The sequence below is a fragment of the Stegostoma tigrinum genome, chromosome 13, assembly GCF_030684315.1.
Source record: "Stegostoma tigrinum isolate sSteTig4 chromosome 13, sSteTig4.hap1, whole genome shotgun sequence".
NCBI lineage: Eukaryota > Metazoa > Chordata > Chondrichthyes > Orectolobiformes > Stegostomatidae > Stegostoma > Stegostoma tigrinum.
In genome coordinates, this window is record NC_081366.1 from 62,951,828 (window position 1) to 62,967,684 (window position 15,857).

Here is a 15,857-nt window from a genome sequence, read left to right on the forward strand (position 1 = left end):
TACTAATCATGTACCTTGTACATTCTCATCCAAATAACCGAAATAGATAACAACAGCAATGGGCCCAGCACCGAACCCTGAGGCACACAACTAGTCATAGGCCTCCAGTCCAACTACCGTCCTTCTACTATTACTCTCTGCTTCTTCCCATCAAGCCAATTGTGTCAGCAATTTGCCAACTCTCCCTGGATTCCATGCAATCTAACCTTCCAGAGCAGCCTACCTTATCAAAGACCTCACTGAAATCTATAGGGACTAAATCTGCTGCCCTGCCCTCATCAACCTTTCTGTTCACTTCATCAAAGAATGCAAACAAATTTGTGAGGCATGATCCCCCGCACATGAAACCATGCTGAATACTCCAAATCTGAGGAAGGGTCACCTTACCCGAAACGTTATCTCTGTTTTTTTTTTCACAGATGTTGCCAGACCTGCTGGGCTTTTCCAGCAACTTTCTTTTTACACCTGATCAAACCCTGTCTTTCTAATGCATGCATGTCTTATCCCTCAGAATCTTCATAAGTAACTTATCTACCACAGATGTTAAGCTTACTGGTCTATAATTCCCAGGTTTTCCTTTACATCCCTTCTTGAATGAGGGCACAACATTCACTACCCTCCAATCTTCAAGGACCGCATCTGTGGTTAATGCTGAAATATATCAGCCAGGGACCCTGCAATTTCTTCTCTAGCCTCTTGCAGGGTTCTTCGATATATCTAACCAGGGCCCAGAGATTTATCCACTTCCATACATTCTAATACTTCCAACACCTCCTCTACTGTGATCGCGACTTTCCCTAAGATATCGCCGCTAACTTCCCCAAGTTCCCAAGTCTCCATGTCTTTCTCCGTGGTAAACACATAAGAAAAATATTCATTGAGGACCTCCTCCATCTCCTGCGGTTCCACACATACATGTCTATACATATATACTTTTTATTTTTTTTTATCTTTCTCTAGCCTGTGGATGGATTTGATGAGAAGGATGTGATGTTTTCCTCAGCACAGAGGTCAGTGACAGACATGGGGAGACTACATTGAGGTGTCCAAGCCTGTGACGGGCCTGGATGGAGTGAAACTGAACTGTACAGAGACCGGTGTCCTATTACCAATTCACCCTCCTGGTTATCTTGGTCTGCCGCAGGTCCAGTTTCTCCAACTTGGACACAGATAAAGGCAGCGATGTACTGAACTATGGTTCGTCTCTTGCATTCAGAACATCTCGGAAGATTCTCCCACCCTCCTCTTCTCGCAACAATAGCACTGAGGTTGCATCCATTTCAGATTCTGAGATTTTCTCGACATTACTTTGAGGGGGAGCACTTGCGGTTTCTGCCAAGACTTCTGGCTGCTCTGAGTGGCCAGGTATGTTTTGCTCCTGTCCCATTTGCAAGGTAATGGTTTTCAGGTGAACACGTGTTTGTTCAGACTGTAACCCCTAATTGAATTTTCTAAGTCATGGGACCTGAATTCATGTCAACCTTGCCTCATACCCATACAGGGCCACTTCCATGGTTCTGGCACCAAATTTGAGCCCTTTAATTAAACTGTCTCTCTCGCTTAGAAAAGGCATGCAGCCGGCCTTGGCATTCTTGCTGTTTCACCTTTGCCCCCAAATCTGGAAATATCAGGCTTAGCCTGTTTAGACTTCTCTCCATCAACAACTCTGCTGTATCTATTCCTGTTGTTGCGCGTGGTCCCATAATCGAACAGGAGCTGGGACAGTTTTATGTCAATTGATGCTGTAGGCTGCTTCCTTAAGCCTGATTTCAATGTCTGGACTGCTCTTTCCGCTAGACCATTGGATGATGGATGGTTTGGAGCTGTCCTCTGGAACCAAATACCTTTGGTCTTTATGAAATACTCAATGGTATTATGAAATACTCAACGCTGGTAAATGACGCTCCATTGTCCATGACCAATATTTCCGGGAGTATTTGTATCGCAAATGACGCTTGCAGCTCCTCAGTTGCCACCCCTATGCACATCCAACAATTTTGAATCGGCACCCACAACGACCAGGAACATTGAGACCATGAAAGGACCAGCAGAGTCGATACTCGACTGAATGCAGGGTTTACCCAGCCATTCCCCTGAATGTTGGGGTGCTGCTGGTGGCAATTTTTGTCCTGGGCACTGCCCCATCAATACAGCTATGTCAACATCAACCCTGGCCACCAGACATAGTTTCTTGCTCACATCTTCATCTTGGAAACCGCTGTATGATCCTGGTCGAGTTCAGCCAATATCTGGTGGCGACCTTTACTTGGAACAATGACCCTTACTCCCCACAGTAATATGCCACCCTCTACGGTGATCTTGTTTTGGTTTAAAAAGACTTAAATCTGAGTTGCGATGGCCCTTCTGTTTCCCACATTACCACCAGTCTTTCAGTTCTTCTAGGACAGAACCTTTTTGTGTCCACATGTGATTTTGTCTATGGTGACTGGAAGGGTGTCCAGAAAGTTTAAAGCCAAGACAGACATCTCCAGGGGAGGCACCACTGGTGAAGTACCTGCCAGTGGCATGTGGCTCAAAGCATCCACTTGGCTTCCTGCATAGCGTTCTAACTTGTATGCACTGAAAGCTGCCCATCACTGAATTCTGCTGGAAACTATAGGCAATACCATCATATTCCTTCAGGAGCCCTAGTGATCTGTGACAACAACAAATTCCTGTCCTTAAAGGGACTGGTGGAACTTCCTCACACCAAAGATGATCACCAAACCTTCCTTCTCTATCTGGGCATACTTGCGTTCGGCATCAGCCGAAGTCCGGGAAACATATGCTATCAGGTATTCCTCTTTGTTGGGCCATTGGTGGGCCAACACCACCTCTATACCATATAGGGAGGCATCACATGTCAGCACTACTTTTCGCTTCGGATGGTAGTGGGCCAACACCTCAGATGACAATAGCTGCTTTTTCATTTCCCTCAAGGATATTTCTTGGCTTCGTGACCATTTCCAAGGCTGACCCTTTTTCAATAGCAGGTGTAAGGGTGACAAGATGGAGGCGAGGTTATGCTTGAATTTTCCATAAGTCACTAACCCAAGGAAAGACCTAAGGTCCAGTACGGACACGGGATCTGGGGCTCTTTTGATTGTCCTCATCTTCTCTCCCAGTTTTGTTGACCCTGTAACTAAGTTGGTCACTTGGGGCACCTGGAACACATATTTATCCTATCTAAGACATATGCCCACCTGGGAGAAACATTTAAGTACCACGTCCAAATTTTGAAAGTGCTCTTTATTGGCCTTCACTGTTATTAGTACATCATCCAGATAAATGGCAACCCCAGGGTAACCCTTGTAAAATGTTCTCCATGGTCTGCTAGAAAAGAGTGCAAGCTGATAATGCCCTAAATGGCAGTTTTGTATATTGATGTAAAGCCTTATGGGTATTAATCGTAGCATACTTCTGGGGCTGCTCATCCAGTCACAGCTGCAGGGAGGCAGTGCTCATGTCCAGCTTGATAAAGGACAGTCACCCCTCCCCTGCCAACTTTGTGCACAGGTCGTTTATGCGAGGGATCGGGTATTTATCCAGCTTCGAGAAGCAATTTAACCTTTGCTTAAAATCCCCATAAAGGCAAACTGAGCCGTCAGGCTTCACAATTGATACCACTGGTGCTGCTCATTCTGCAAACTGCACTGGTTTGATAATCACTTCACTCTCCAACCTTCTGACCTTCACCTCTACTTTTGCCCGCAAGGCAAATGGCATGGGCAGCCTTGCAAAATCTTGGAATTACATCCTGGTCAACATGTAAAGTGGCTTTGGCCCCTTTGATGGGCCCAAGACCTTGAAAAACTCCTGCATTTTTACCTAGGAATTCACTGATGCAGCCATTTTTCAAGAGAAAAATATTGAGCCACCAAGGTGAATTTTTCTCAAACAATTCTGCCCCAATAAGTTTGGGCTGTGCCTTTCACTACCATCAGTGTTAACTGCACTAAATACTTCTCAGGGGAGACTGGAACCAACGTTGTACCCTTACTTGGCCATGGTTCCCCAGCGTATGTTCTCAGTCTGCCTGAGGTCTTGCGCAAGCTTAAAGTTTGGAGTCCCAAGCGAATCTTGTTAAAGGCAGATTTTGCAACCATAAATACGGCTACACCGTTATCAACCTCCACTGGAACTGGGTGACCATTTAACCAAACATTAATTATAACCAGCTCCGATTTGGGTATCACCAAACAATCTAACTGTTCCAACCCAAATGTACGGGAAATTTCCCAGGTGTTCCATCACAGTGTACACTCTCCTGGGTACTGGCCTACAAGTTTTCTTACTCAAGTCAGGCCTTGTAGTGCTCCTTTGCTGTCTTGAGTCTGCACACCGGCAGCAACTACAAAGGCTTGCCGGATGAGATTGTGAAGATCTGTTTAGTCACTTAGCTGAGGCTCAACTTTATGGTGAGGTTCTGCTGGGGCTGGCCTAGGTCCCTTGCCCAGGACATGCCCTGCGTTAGGTTCTCTGATTGCCTACACTCAAGTGGCGTTCCCTAACCCCAGCTGGGCAGATGAAGGTGTCCACTTCCACTGGGATGCCCTATAGCTTCCATGCTCCACTTGCCACATTTTCTAATGACGTGGCCAGCTGCTGTGCCTGTTTGAATTCCAGTTGAGCTTCATCTAGTAGGCGCTTCTGCATGGTTACGTCATTAATCCCACAGATCAAACAGTTTCTCAACATTTCATTCAGGGTTAACTCAAAATCACGTGCCTCTGCCAGTTGTCATAACCTCCTCTAAAATTCAGATATGGAATCCCTAGTTCTCTAAAAGTCAGATAAAACCAATAGTGTCTCAGGATTAGAGATGGCTTGGGATTGTAATATTCTTTAACCAACTCTGTCAATTCTTGGAAGTTTTGAGTGTCTAGAGCCTGTGGGTAAGTTAAAGCCCCGATAACCGAAAATGTTGCCGGTCCATAGGCAGTCAGAAGGATTACTCATTGCTTTTCATCTACACCAATGTCTTTGCCTTGAAAAAATACAGCATTCTTTCCACATGCTGAGCCCAGTCTTCGACAGCAGGGTCAAATGAGTCAAGCTTCCCAAATCGAGGCAAGATGCCAGAAATGCTTACCCCATCCACAAAATGAAAGATGCAAGCAAAGGTGCTTCAGACACGTCCTGTTTTATCCCATTGCCACTGAAATAACTGGCGTCCCATCACCAAGTCACCCTTTATGTAATAGTGTATAGTAAACTGGCTGCGGCTAGCCAGCTTAGTCAGTCCTCAATTGAGGAGATTCTAATCTCCTGGTTAGTTTGTTTTCTTTTTGTGTGCTGATGGTGGTTATGACCTAATACAGTCTGAAAACAAAAAGTCAATGTCGCAGCTGAAGAGCACCTTCCTCACAGTTCACTTGCCGCGGCCAGCCAAGGCTTTCCTGATTAGTCTACGTTAACCCCAATCAAGAACCTTGAGTTAATGAGGTCCACCTTATTGCAAGTACTATAGAAACAGAATGCAACTCATGGAGAGCGGGATCAGTGAGAGTAATTCAGAAAGTGGATTCAGTGTATGGAACAATAAAGCAAAATCTGTGTGCGAAACATGGTGGGAAGGGTTAGAGTTCGAAAACTGAAGAGCAAAGTTAGCATGTGAAATACAACAGTCGGGTCACTGTATCGAACATGAGAACAGGGTCAATGTGCAAAATATGGTGAGTGGGGTCAGCATGCAACACATGGTGCGCAGGATCAGTGTGTGAACCATGACAAGCGGGATCAGTATGCGTAACACGTAATGGGTTCAATGTGTGACATGGGGATATTGGGGCCAGTGTGAAACACAGAGAGTGGGGGCAGTGTCCAACACATGGAGGGCAGGGTCAAAGTGTGAAAAATGGAGAGTGGGGTCAGTGTGAGTAACATGGAGAGCAGGGTCGGTGTATACAGCATGAAAACAGGGTCAGTGTGGGAAACCTGGTGAGTGGAGTCTGTGAATGAAACACACTAGCAGGGTCAGTGTGTGAAACATGGACATCAGGGTCAGTGTATGAAACACAAAGAATGGGGTCTGAGCTTGAAACACGGAAAGCGTGGTCAATGCAGAAAACACAACTGCAGGGTCACAGAGCAGACACAGAGTGGGGTCAGTGTGTGAAATGCGAGAAACAGAGACAGTATGTAAAGCATGGAGAGCCGGGTAGGTGTGCAAAACATGGACAGCAGATTCTGTCAGGCAGACAGAGCCATATCAGAGGGGTCAGTGTGTGACCCATATCAATGGGGCCAACGAGGGAAACGTAGAGGGCTGGGTGGTTCAGTGTGTGAAACAGGGAGATTGGGGTCACTGAGTGAAAGCGGAGAGGGGAGCCAGTAAAGATTGCGATCAATACGTGAAACTGAGAGAGTGGGGTATGTGGTGCGTGCAAGGGGGAGGGCATGGCAACAGGGAGGTTGGATTGTGGCACATGAAAGGAGAGGCCGGGTGCGCGAAAGGGGGGCAGGTGGGGCGCGCAAGACGGGGTGTAGGTGGGGCAGGGTACGACACGCGAGAGAGAAATGAGCAAGGCAGATTGTGAGAGAGAGGTTGGGGGAAGGGGCACAGCAGGGCAGGCCTGGGCGGCAGGGGTAGGGTGAGAGGATGCAAGAGGGGGAGGGCAGGGGTGGGGTAGGGACAAGACAGGGATGGGGCTGGGCAGGGCGGATGATGTGAGACGGGGAGGGGGCAGGGCAGAGGGCATGAGGGGGGAGGGGGCACGATAGGAAATGAGAGAGGGTGATTAGGAAGGGGTGCGTTAGGGCGGGGTGGTGCATGAAGAGGTAGAGATGGGCACATGAAAGGGGGCGATGGGGGCAAGATGGGACACAGTACACAAAAGGGGGAGGGGACAGGACACGGCATACGAAATGCGAAGGGGAGGCATGGCACATGAAACGCAGAGGATGGGCATGGTACGCGAAACACAGAGAGTAGGAGCTGCATGCAACTCAAGAGAGGTGGATCAGAGGGTCAAACATGGAGAGTTGGTTCAGTGTGAATAACTCGGAGAGCAGGGTCAGTGTATGAAATGGTAAAGCAGAATCAGTGTGCAGCACAAGGACAACAGAGTCAGAATATGAAAAAATGGACAGCAAGCTCGCGTGTGAAAGACAAGAGCGAAATCATTGTATTTAGCATGCAAGCTGGATAGTGCGTGAAACATGACAGTGGGGTCAGCATGTGAAAGGTGGAATGGTGGGGAAGGAGGGGGGGGGGTCAGTGTGTGAAACTTACTGTGGTGTCAGTGTGTGAAAGCAGAAGGTAGGGTCTGTGTGTCAACACAGAGGTTGGAGTCAGAGTTTGAAACACCAAAAGCGGGGTCAGTGCATTAAATACGAGAGCGGGGTCAGTGTGTGAGCCACAATAAAAGGGACAGTATGCAAAAAATGGAGAGCAGTGTGGGAAGCTTGGAGACTGAATTCAATATCAGTTAGAAAGTGCGTGTTCAGGATGTGAACTACAACTGCAGCGTCACTGCGTGATTCTTAACAGCAGGGTCAGAGTATCAAATGTAACAGTTGAGTCCATGTGTAAAATACGGATACTGGGGTGAATGCAATTAAACTGAGTGCATGGTCAATGTATCAAACAGAGTGCGAGGTCAGTGTGTGAAACAGTACTAGATAAGTGCGCAACACATAGAGGGCAGGGTCTGCGTGTGAAACATGGTGAGCAGAGTTGGTGTGTGAAACACAGGAGCTGAGTCATTGCATTGAATATGAAAGCAGTGTTTAAAGAATGGAGAGAGGAGTTAAGTCGTGAAACATGGAGACAAGGGTCAATGTGAACAGAATGGAGAGCAGAGTCTGTGTGGGACACAAAAGCAGGTACAGCAAGTGAAAGATGCAGGGTGGGGTCAGTGTGTGGGACACAGAGTGTGAGGTACATGTGTGAAACACACAGGTTGGGGTTAGGGCGTAAAACACAATAGCACGCTCAGTGTATCAAATGCAGAGATAGAAGCGTCAGTGGATGAAGCACAGCGAGCGAAACACAAGAGCGGGGTTACTGTGTTGTACACAAAACCAGGGTCATTGTGTGAAACATGGTGCGCAGGTTCAGCATGTGAAACATGGAAAGCAGAGTGAGTGTGTGAAACATGGGGTGTGTGGTCAGTGTGTGAATCATGTCAGCACTATCAACGTATGAAACAGCGAGAGTGGCATCATTCTGTGAAACATGGACAACAGAGTCAGTGTATAAAACACAGAGTGCAGTCAGTGTGCAACATATTGATAGCAGGGCCAGGTTGTGAACCATGGAGAGCAGGGTCAGTGCATTTAACACAGAGAGCAGAGTGACAGCATGAAACATGGGGTGCGTGGTCAATGTGTGAACCACAACAGCAGGATGAGTATGTGTAACGCAAAATGGGTTTAATGTGTGAAACAGTGAGATTGGGGTCAACGTGTGAAACGCTGCAAGTGGGCACAGTGCATGAAACGTCGGGAGCAGGGTCAGTGTGTGGAACACAAAAGCAGGATTAGTGTGTGAGACATGGCGAGCAGGGTCAGAATACAAAACAATAGAGAGTGAGCTCAGTGCATGCAACACAAGAGCAGGGTCAAAAATTAAGTTGCTGCAAAAGCTCAGGAGAACTGGCAGCATCTATGAAGAAAAAAAATCAGAGTTAACATTCCAGGTCTGGTGACCCTTCCTTGCGGAACATGGTGAGCAGGGTCAGCACAGGGAACATGGAGAATGGGGAGAAAACATGAAACACTGAGTGCATAGTCAGTGTGTGAACCATGAAAGCTGTATCAGTGTGAGTAACAGAGAGTGTATTGAGTGCTTTAAAGATGGGGAATGAGTTCATTGTGTGTAAAAGAGAAAGCACGTCAGTGTGTGTAAAAGAGAAAGCACGTCAGTGTGAGTAACATGTTGACCACACTCTCCAGGTTTTACACACTGACCCAGCTTTCAGGTTTAACAGTAAGTGAAACCCGGAGAGACAGATTAGCACATGTAAAAGGGAGAGTGGGGTCAGGGTGCAAAAGTCAAAGGCGGGGTAAGGGCACGAAACACATGGAGCGGGGTCAGCATGTGAAACAGGAGGGGGGGGGGGTCAGTGCCTGAAACAGAGACAGAGGGGTCTATGCATCAACACAGAGAGTAGGGGCAGTGCATGAGACACCTCTGTTTTGCACCATGTCCCTGCTCACCAGATTTCATGAGCTAACCCAGTTTTTGAATTTCAAGAGTATGTGAAACATGGAGTGCGGGATCATCCCCTGAAAACACGGAGACCAGGGCCAGCCCTAGAAACACGGACAGCAGTTTCGGAGCTCGAAACACGGAGACCGGAGTCAGAGCTCGAAACATGGAGACCGGAGTCAGGGCGCGAAACACACAGCACAGTGCGTGAAACAGCGGGCGGGGTCAGTGCGCTAAACAGACAGCGGAGTCAGTGCACTAAACAGACAGCGGAGTCAGTGCGCGATCAGAGAGCAGGGTCAGTGCGCAAAACACAGAGACCGGGGTCAATGTAAGTAACTGATCCCGATGACTGCTCTGCATGATTTCCATCGTGTCGCCACTTGCCAAGTTTCACGCACTGACCCCACTCTCCAGTTTTCACACATTGATCAGCTTTCTTGATTTAACAGTACATGAAAAATGGTGAGCGGGCTCAGAGCACGAGAAACAGAGGAGGACAAGAAAAACAGATGGGGCACAGCGCACAGAACAACCAGAGCGGGAACAGTCTGCAAAACACGGACAGCAGGGTCAGCGCGCTTTATTCATTCATGGGATAACAGTATCACTGATTAAACCAGCCTTTATTGCCGAGAGGATAGCTAAGAGTCAATCACATTCCCGTGGGTCTGATGTCACATGTAGGCCAGACCAAGTTAGGATAGCAGTTTCCTTCCCTAAAAGACACAGTGAACCAGATGCGTTTTTCCTGACAATCAAAAATAGATTCATGGTTATCATTGGAGTCATAATTCCATTTCTTTAAATTGAATTCAAATTTCACCATTTGCCGTGGTAGGATTCAGACCCCGGTCCCAAGAACATTAACTGGGTTTCCGGATTAAGAGTCCAGTGATAATACCATTTGGCTATCACCTCCCCTGAAAATGGAAAAAGAGAGAGTGGGATCAGTATATGAAACTGGGGCAGCAGGGTCAGTGCAGGTAACAGGGACAGTGGGTTCAGTGCATGAAACACTGAAAGAGGGATTAGTGCGCAAAGTATGTTCTCCATGTTTTGTACACTGCCTCCGCTCACGAGGTTTCAAGTGCTGACCCAACTTTTGAGTTTTAAAAACGTACAGAAGAGCGAGCTCAGTGCGGGAAATGCGCAGCGAGCGGGCTCAGCATGCGAAAAATTGACAGCGGGGTCACTGCGCAAGAAACCGACAGCGAGGTCACCATGCAAAACACCAAGAAAGGGGCCACAAAAAGACTAGCCACCAAGAGACACGATCACTTCTCACTTGTCTCACTATACGCAGACAACACAGGACATGAATTCGACTGGGACAGCACATTGATAATCACACAAGCCAAACATAACGCACCAGGGGATTCCCGGAGGCCTGGAATTCCAACCGGAACTCCATCAAAAACACATTGAATTAGACACCATGTACAAACCACCAACAGTTAAAGCCGGAAGCAATACACACCAGGAAGTCGAAGCATATAAGTGACAAGCAGGACAAACACAGACACTTCACCAGAGGCTAACTGACGATGTTACCTAGCAGGGTGACAAAAGGTTTGCAACCAAACCCAATCAACTTGGCAAGCACGTCTACAACCTCATATCTATTAGATAACAAGGTCTAGAGCTGGATGAACACAGCAGGCCAAGCAGTAAAGGAGCAAGATGTAAACAGGAAATGGTCAGTAGTTGGGAGGAGTTCACCCGGTTTGTTAATAGCTTAGATAGTTTGCTCACTGTTAAAAGTTAGATAAATAAATCTTTACTTGTTGACTATAGAAAGTGTCAGGTATTCATTTTTATTTAATCACTATTTTATAACGGATTGGGAGTCTTAACAGATTCCAGGGCGAGGCGCACTTCTCTGGGTGTTTTGGTTTTAGTTATCAGAGGGGGAACAACCTCCGCTTTATAAAGTATGCAAGTCACAGAAAGTGGGGCCACCCTGCAAGCCACAGCGAGGTCAGAGTGTGAAACACGGAAAGCAGAGCTAGTATCAGCCGCAGGAGAGCAAGGTCAGAATGTGAATCACGGTAAGCAGGTCTGTGTGTGAAGCACAGTTTCTGGAAAAACGGAAAGTTGTGTTAGCATATGAAGCCCGGAGAACAGGGTCAGCACAAAACACGAGAGTGGGGTCAGGGTATGCAATATGCGAGTGGGGACGGTGTGTTAAACTTCAAAGGATGTGAAACACTGAATGAGGTCACTGTATGAATTATGAAAATGGTGTCAGTGTGTGTAACATGGGCAGTGGGGTCAATGCATGAAACATGGGGAGTGGTTCATAATGTGGAATACACAGCGGGATCAGCACACGAGACAGGAGAGCAGCATTTGTGGGTGAAACACGAGTGAATTAAGCGTGCAAAACATGACCTTTTGGGTGAGAATGAGTAATATGGCGATCAACTTTTTTAGCAGGGTCATTCTGTGGATCACAAATGCACGGTCAGTATGTGAAACACGAACAAGATCAATGGCTGAAACCACGGTGGATTGTGGGATCACAGTGCAAGGTGTGGGGGTGGGGCTGCTGCGCAAGGCACAGGGGCAGGGTCAGTGTCTGTGTCTGCTGAGCCTGCTCTCCATGTTTTGCACTATGACCCCGCCCTCCAAGTTTCACACACTGATCCAGCTTTTGAATTTAACAATGTGCGAGACAGGGAGAGCGGGGTCGGCATGCGAGATAGGGAGAGCAGGATCGGCGTGTGAAACACAAACAGCTGATTCAGAGTGTGAAAAATGGAGAGTGGGGTCAGCACGGGGAATACGGCAGCGGGCCCTGTGGCTAAAATACGAGTGGGGCCAGCGTGCGGGACGCGTGAGCTGGGGTCTGCCTGCGGAACGCGTGGGCGGGGTCTGCGTGCGAAACACGGAGAGAGAGGTCAGTATGTGAAACATAGACAGCTGGGTCAGCTTGTGAAATACGAGAACAGGGTTACTGTGTGTGTATCACAGAGAGCTGCATCAGTGCGTGAAACGTAAGAGAGAGGTCTGTGTAAAACATGGAGAGTCGTTCATTACCTTCTGTCGACTGTTGCCATCGACTGACCATCCTTGTCCTGTTTCAAAGCCTTTCTGTGCGTCCTCAATGGATTCCTTACTGTCTGATGAACATTCTGGTGTACTCTGCTCTTCTTGTCTCTCTCTGTCCTGCTTATTCTCTCTGTCAGATTCTTGGTCCTGGTTTACTGTGGCAATGGTCTCCATTGACGCCAGCAATTTTCTTCTTGGTTGTTGACCATCCCTGGGCACCAGAGCTGGCAAAACAGGACCTCCAAACTCTAATTTCCACAGGAGGTGGCTCTGTTCACGTTTCAGACATTGCTCATATGTCTCCAGCTGGCATAGGATAACCCTTGTGTACTGATCTGGGTTCAAACCGCTTGGGCAAAATGGAATACCCCAGAAGTAATGAACTACCCCATCAAGACTAGTTGAGAGTCCCTCTTGGGAATGGTTCTTGATGGGTACTGCACCTGACCATTCACTCCACATGCACAGCTGCTCAGAAGACTGCAGCTCCCTGCCACTTTTGTCCTTCAGGATAGGCAACGTCTGTTGAAAGTTTTCTACTACAGGCTGATGGCAGCCACTGCAATCCACGTTGTCCTGTCTCTCCGCCAGTTTTAGTTCAGGATTGCTAAAGTGGTCTGATGTTGATGGTGTGTTAGACCTGCAGTTCTGCACACACAGTTGACTTGAGGCATTTTTCAGCTTCCTCACTGCTTTTGTGGGTGTGAGCTGTGTAGTGCTGTCAACACATTGACAGGGTGAGACATTTACACGAGAATGATTATTACCAACATGAAGGTTCCTCACAAGTGACCTGGTGCTGAGGCACAGTTCCTTCTCTGGAGACAGGATAATGCTGGACTCCTGTGAACAGCGGACAACATCCTCACTCAGCTTTTCCAGAACCACCAATGGGCTGAGGACATTATCGGCCATGTCTGACTCAGTCAATCCACAAGAGGTGTAGGACTCCAGCTCATGCTGGCTCTCAGCGGACAATGAATCAGCTGCTGCATGCTTACGGGATGGATTGTGCATCTAAAACAGAGTAACACATCACCATCCAAACCACAGAGCCAAAATAACGCACCATGTCCAAACCCCAGACCTAGATGACAGACCACCCTCCAAACCCCAGACCCAGGGTAACGCACCACCATTCAAACCCCAGAAACAAAGTAATGAGCCACCGTCAAACCCCAGACCCAAGGTAATGTAGCACTGTCCAAACCTCAGGCCAGAGTAACAGACATTATCCAAACGCAACAACCAGAGCAGCACACACCAGCCAAACCCTACAGCCAGAGCAGCATACGCCAACCAAACCTCATATCCAAAGCAACACACGTTGGCGAAACTGCATTTTTGGAGTAACACACCACTGTCCAAACCCTTGATGCTGAATAACACATCATCATCCAAACTGCAGACCCAGACTTCTCCGCTGGCGAAGATCTTTGCTTCCTCACTCTCCACGGGAGTCATACAGAAGATTGGAGGGAGGCAAATGTTGTTCCTCTTTTCAAGAAAGGGAATAGGGAAATCCCTGGAAATGACAGACCAGTCAGTCTTACGTCTGTGGTCAGCAAGGCTTTGGAAAGAATTCTGAGGGATACGATTTATGACTATTTGGAAAAGCATAGTGTGATTAAAGGGAGTCAGCATGGCTTTGAGAGGGGCAGGTCATGCCTCACAAATCTTATTGAGTTCTTTGAGGTCATGAGACAGGTTGACGAGGGTCGAGCAGTGGATGTGGTGTACGTGGACTTCAGCAAGGCATTTGATAAGGTTCCCCACGGCAGGCTCATTCATAAAGTCAGGAGGTATGGGATACAGGGTGATTTGGCTGTCTGGATTCAGAATTGGTTGGCTGACAGGAGGCAGAGAGTGGTTGTAGATGGTAAGTATTCTGCCTGGAGGTCAGTGCTGAGTGGTGTCCCGCAGGGCTCTGTTCTTGGGCCTCTGCTCTTTGTAGTTCTTATAAATGACTTGGATGAGGAGATTGAGGGGTGGGTTAGTATGTTTGCTGATGACACAAAGGTCAGAGGTGCCGTTGACAGTATCAAGGGCTGTTGCAGGCTTCAGCCAGACATTGATAGTATGCAGAGCTGGGCTGAGAACTGGCAGGTGGAGTTCAACCTGGATAAATGCGAAGTGATGCATTTTGGAAGGTCGAGCTTAAATGCTGAATATAGGATTAAAGGCAGGATTCTCGGCAATGTGGAGGAACAGCGGGATCTTGGTGTTCAAGTGCATAGCTCCCTCAAAGTTGCCACCCAAGTGGATAAAATTGTTAAGAAAGAGTATGGTGTTTTGGCTTTCATTAACAGGGGGATCGAGTTAAAGAGCCACGAGGTTATGCTGCAGCTCTACAAAACGCTTGTGAGACCACACTTGGAATAGTGTGTCCAGTTCTGGTCGCCCTATTATAGGAAAGATGTGGAGGCTTTGGAGAGGGTGCAAAGGAGGTTTACCAGGATGTTACTTGGACTGGAGGGCTTGTCTTACGAGGAGAGGTTTACTGAGCTCGGACTTTTCTCTCTGGAGAGAAGGAGGAAGAGAGGTGACCTGATCGAGGTGTACAAGGTAATGAGAGGCATGGATAGAGTTGATAGCCAGAGACTTTTCCCCAGGGCAGGATTGGCTGCCATGAGGGGTCATAGTTTTAAGGTGTTAGGAGGAAGGTATAGAGGAGATGTCAGAGGGAGGTTCTTCACCCAGAGAGCTGTGAGCGCATGGAACGCTTTGCCAGTGGTAGTCGTGGAGGCGGAGTCATCAGTGACATTTAAGCGACTGCTGGACATGCACATGGACAGCAGTGAATTGAGGGGAATGTAGGTTAGGTTATTTCATTTTTGGATTAGGATTATTCCACGGCACAACATCATGGGCCAAAGGGCCTGTACTGTGCTGTACTTTTCTATATTCTATGTTCTAAGTGACACACACTCTTCAAACCCGAGCAGAGCAACACACACCATCCAAACACCAGACCCAGACTCGTCAAAAATGGACGTCCTCTGCATGTTCTGCCTGTATGATCACATTACCTGCAGACTTTCCTTGAGAGCTTTATTCATCAGTTCCTCCTCATCCTGACCACTGGTACATTCCTCATCGGCATCTTTCACACTCATCATGAAAGCCAGAGCAAGCTGTTCCTCTTCTTTCATCTCTGTGATTCAGTGAAAGAGACTAAGCTCATCATACGATCAATCCACTTAAATATATCATGCACCTCTGTATAACCCTCATGCATACACTTGGCACATTCTCTATCATTACGTACACAAGCATCCTCAATTGTCCTCATGCATGAAGACATACCCGCCTCAATTGTCATGAAGCACACACATGCAGTGAGTCATTCTCATTCATGCACACATACCCTCAATGGTCCACACAAACACGCAAGCACATCAAAAACAAACCACACTAACAGCATACGGTCCTCAAAAACACACACATCTTTCATCGTCCATTCATTCTCTCAAACACACACATCCTCTATCAACTGCCGAAACACATACAGCACTTCCATCATCTCTCTCTCTCACACACACACACACACACACACACACACACACAATCTACACACACACCATCCACACACCATCGTTCTCCATACGCACACACCATCCTTAAACACACACACACACATCCTGACATA

General features: G+C 47.6%; 1 protein-coding gene across 2 annotated transcripts in view; it reads right to left on the bottom strand.

Moving 5' to 3' along the window:
* The window catches only part of uimc1 (ubiquitin interaction motif containing 1), an 86,959-nt gene that overhangs the window by 32,255 nt on the left and 38,847 nt on the right, over nt 1-15,857 (bottom strand). For both annotated transcript variants that reach the window (XM_048543501.2, XM_059650760.1), the window contains exons 2-3: nt 15,238-15,362; nt 12,197-13,225 (exon numbers count right to left, since the gene is read on the bottom strand). In XM_048543501.2, coding sequence (XP_048399458.2) covers nt 12,197-13,225; nt 15,238-15,360 — 1,152 coding nt within the window. In that variant the 5' untranslated portion in view covers nt 15,361-15,362. The remainder of the gene's footprint in view (nt 1-12,196; nt 13,226-15,237; nt 15,363-15,857) is intronic.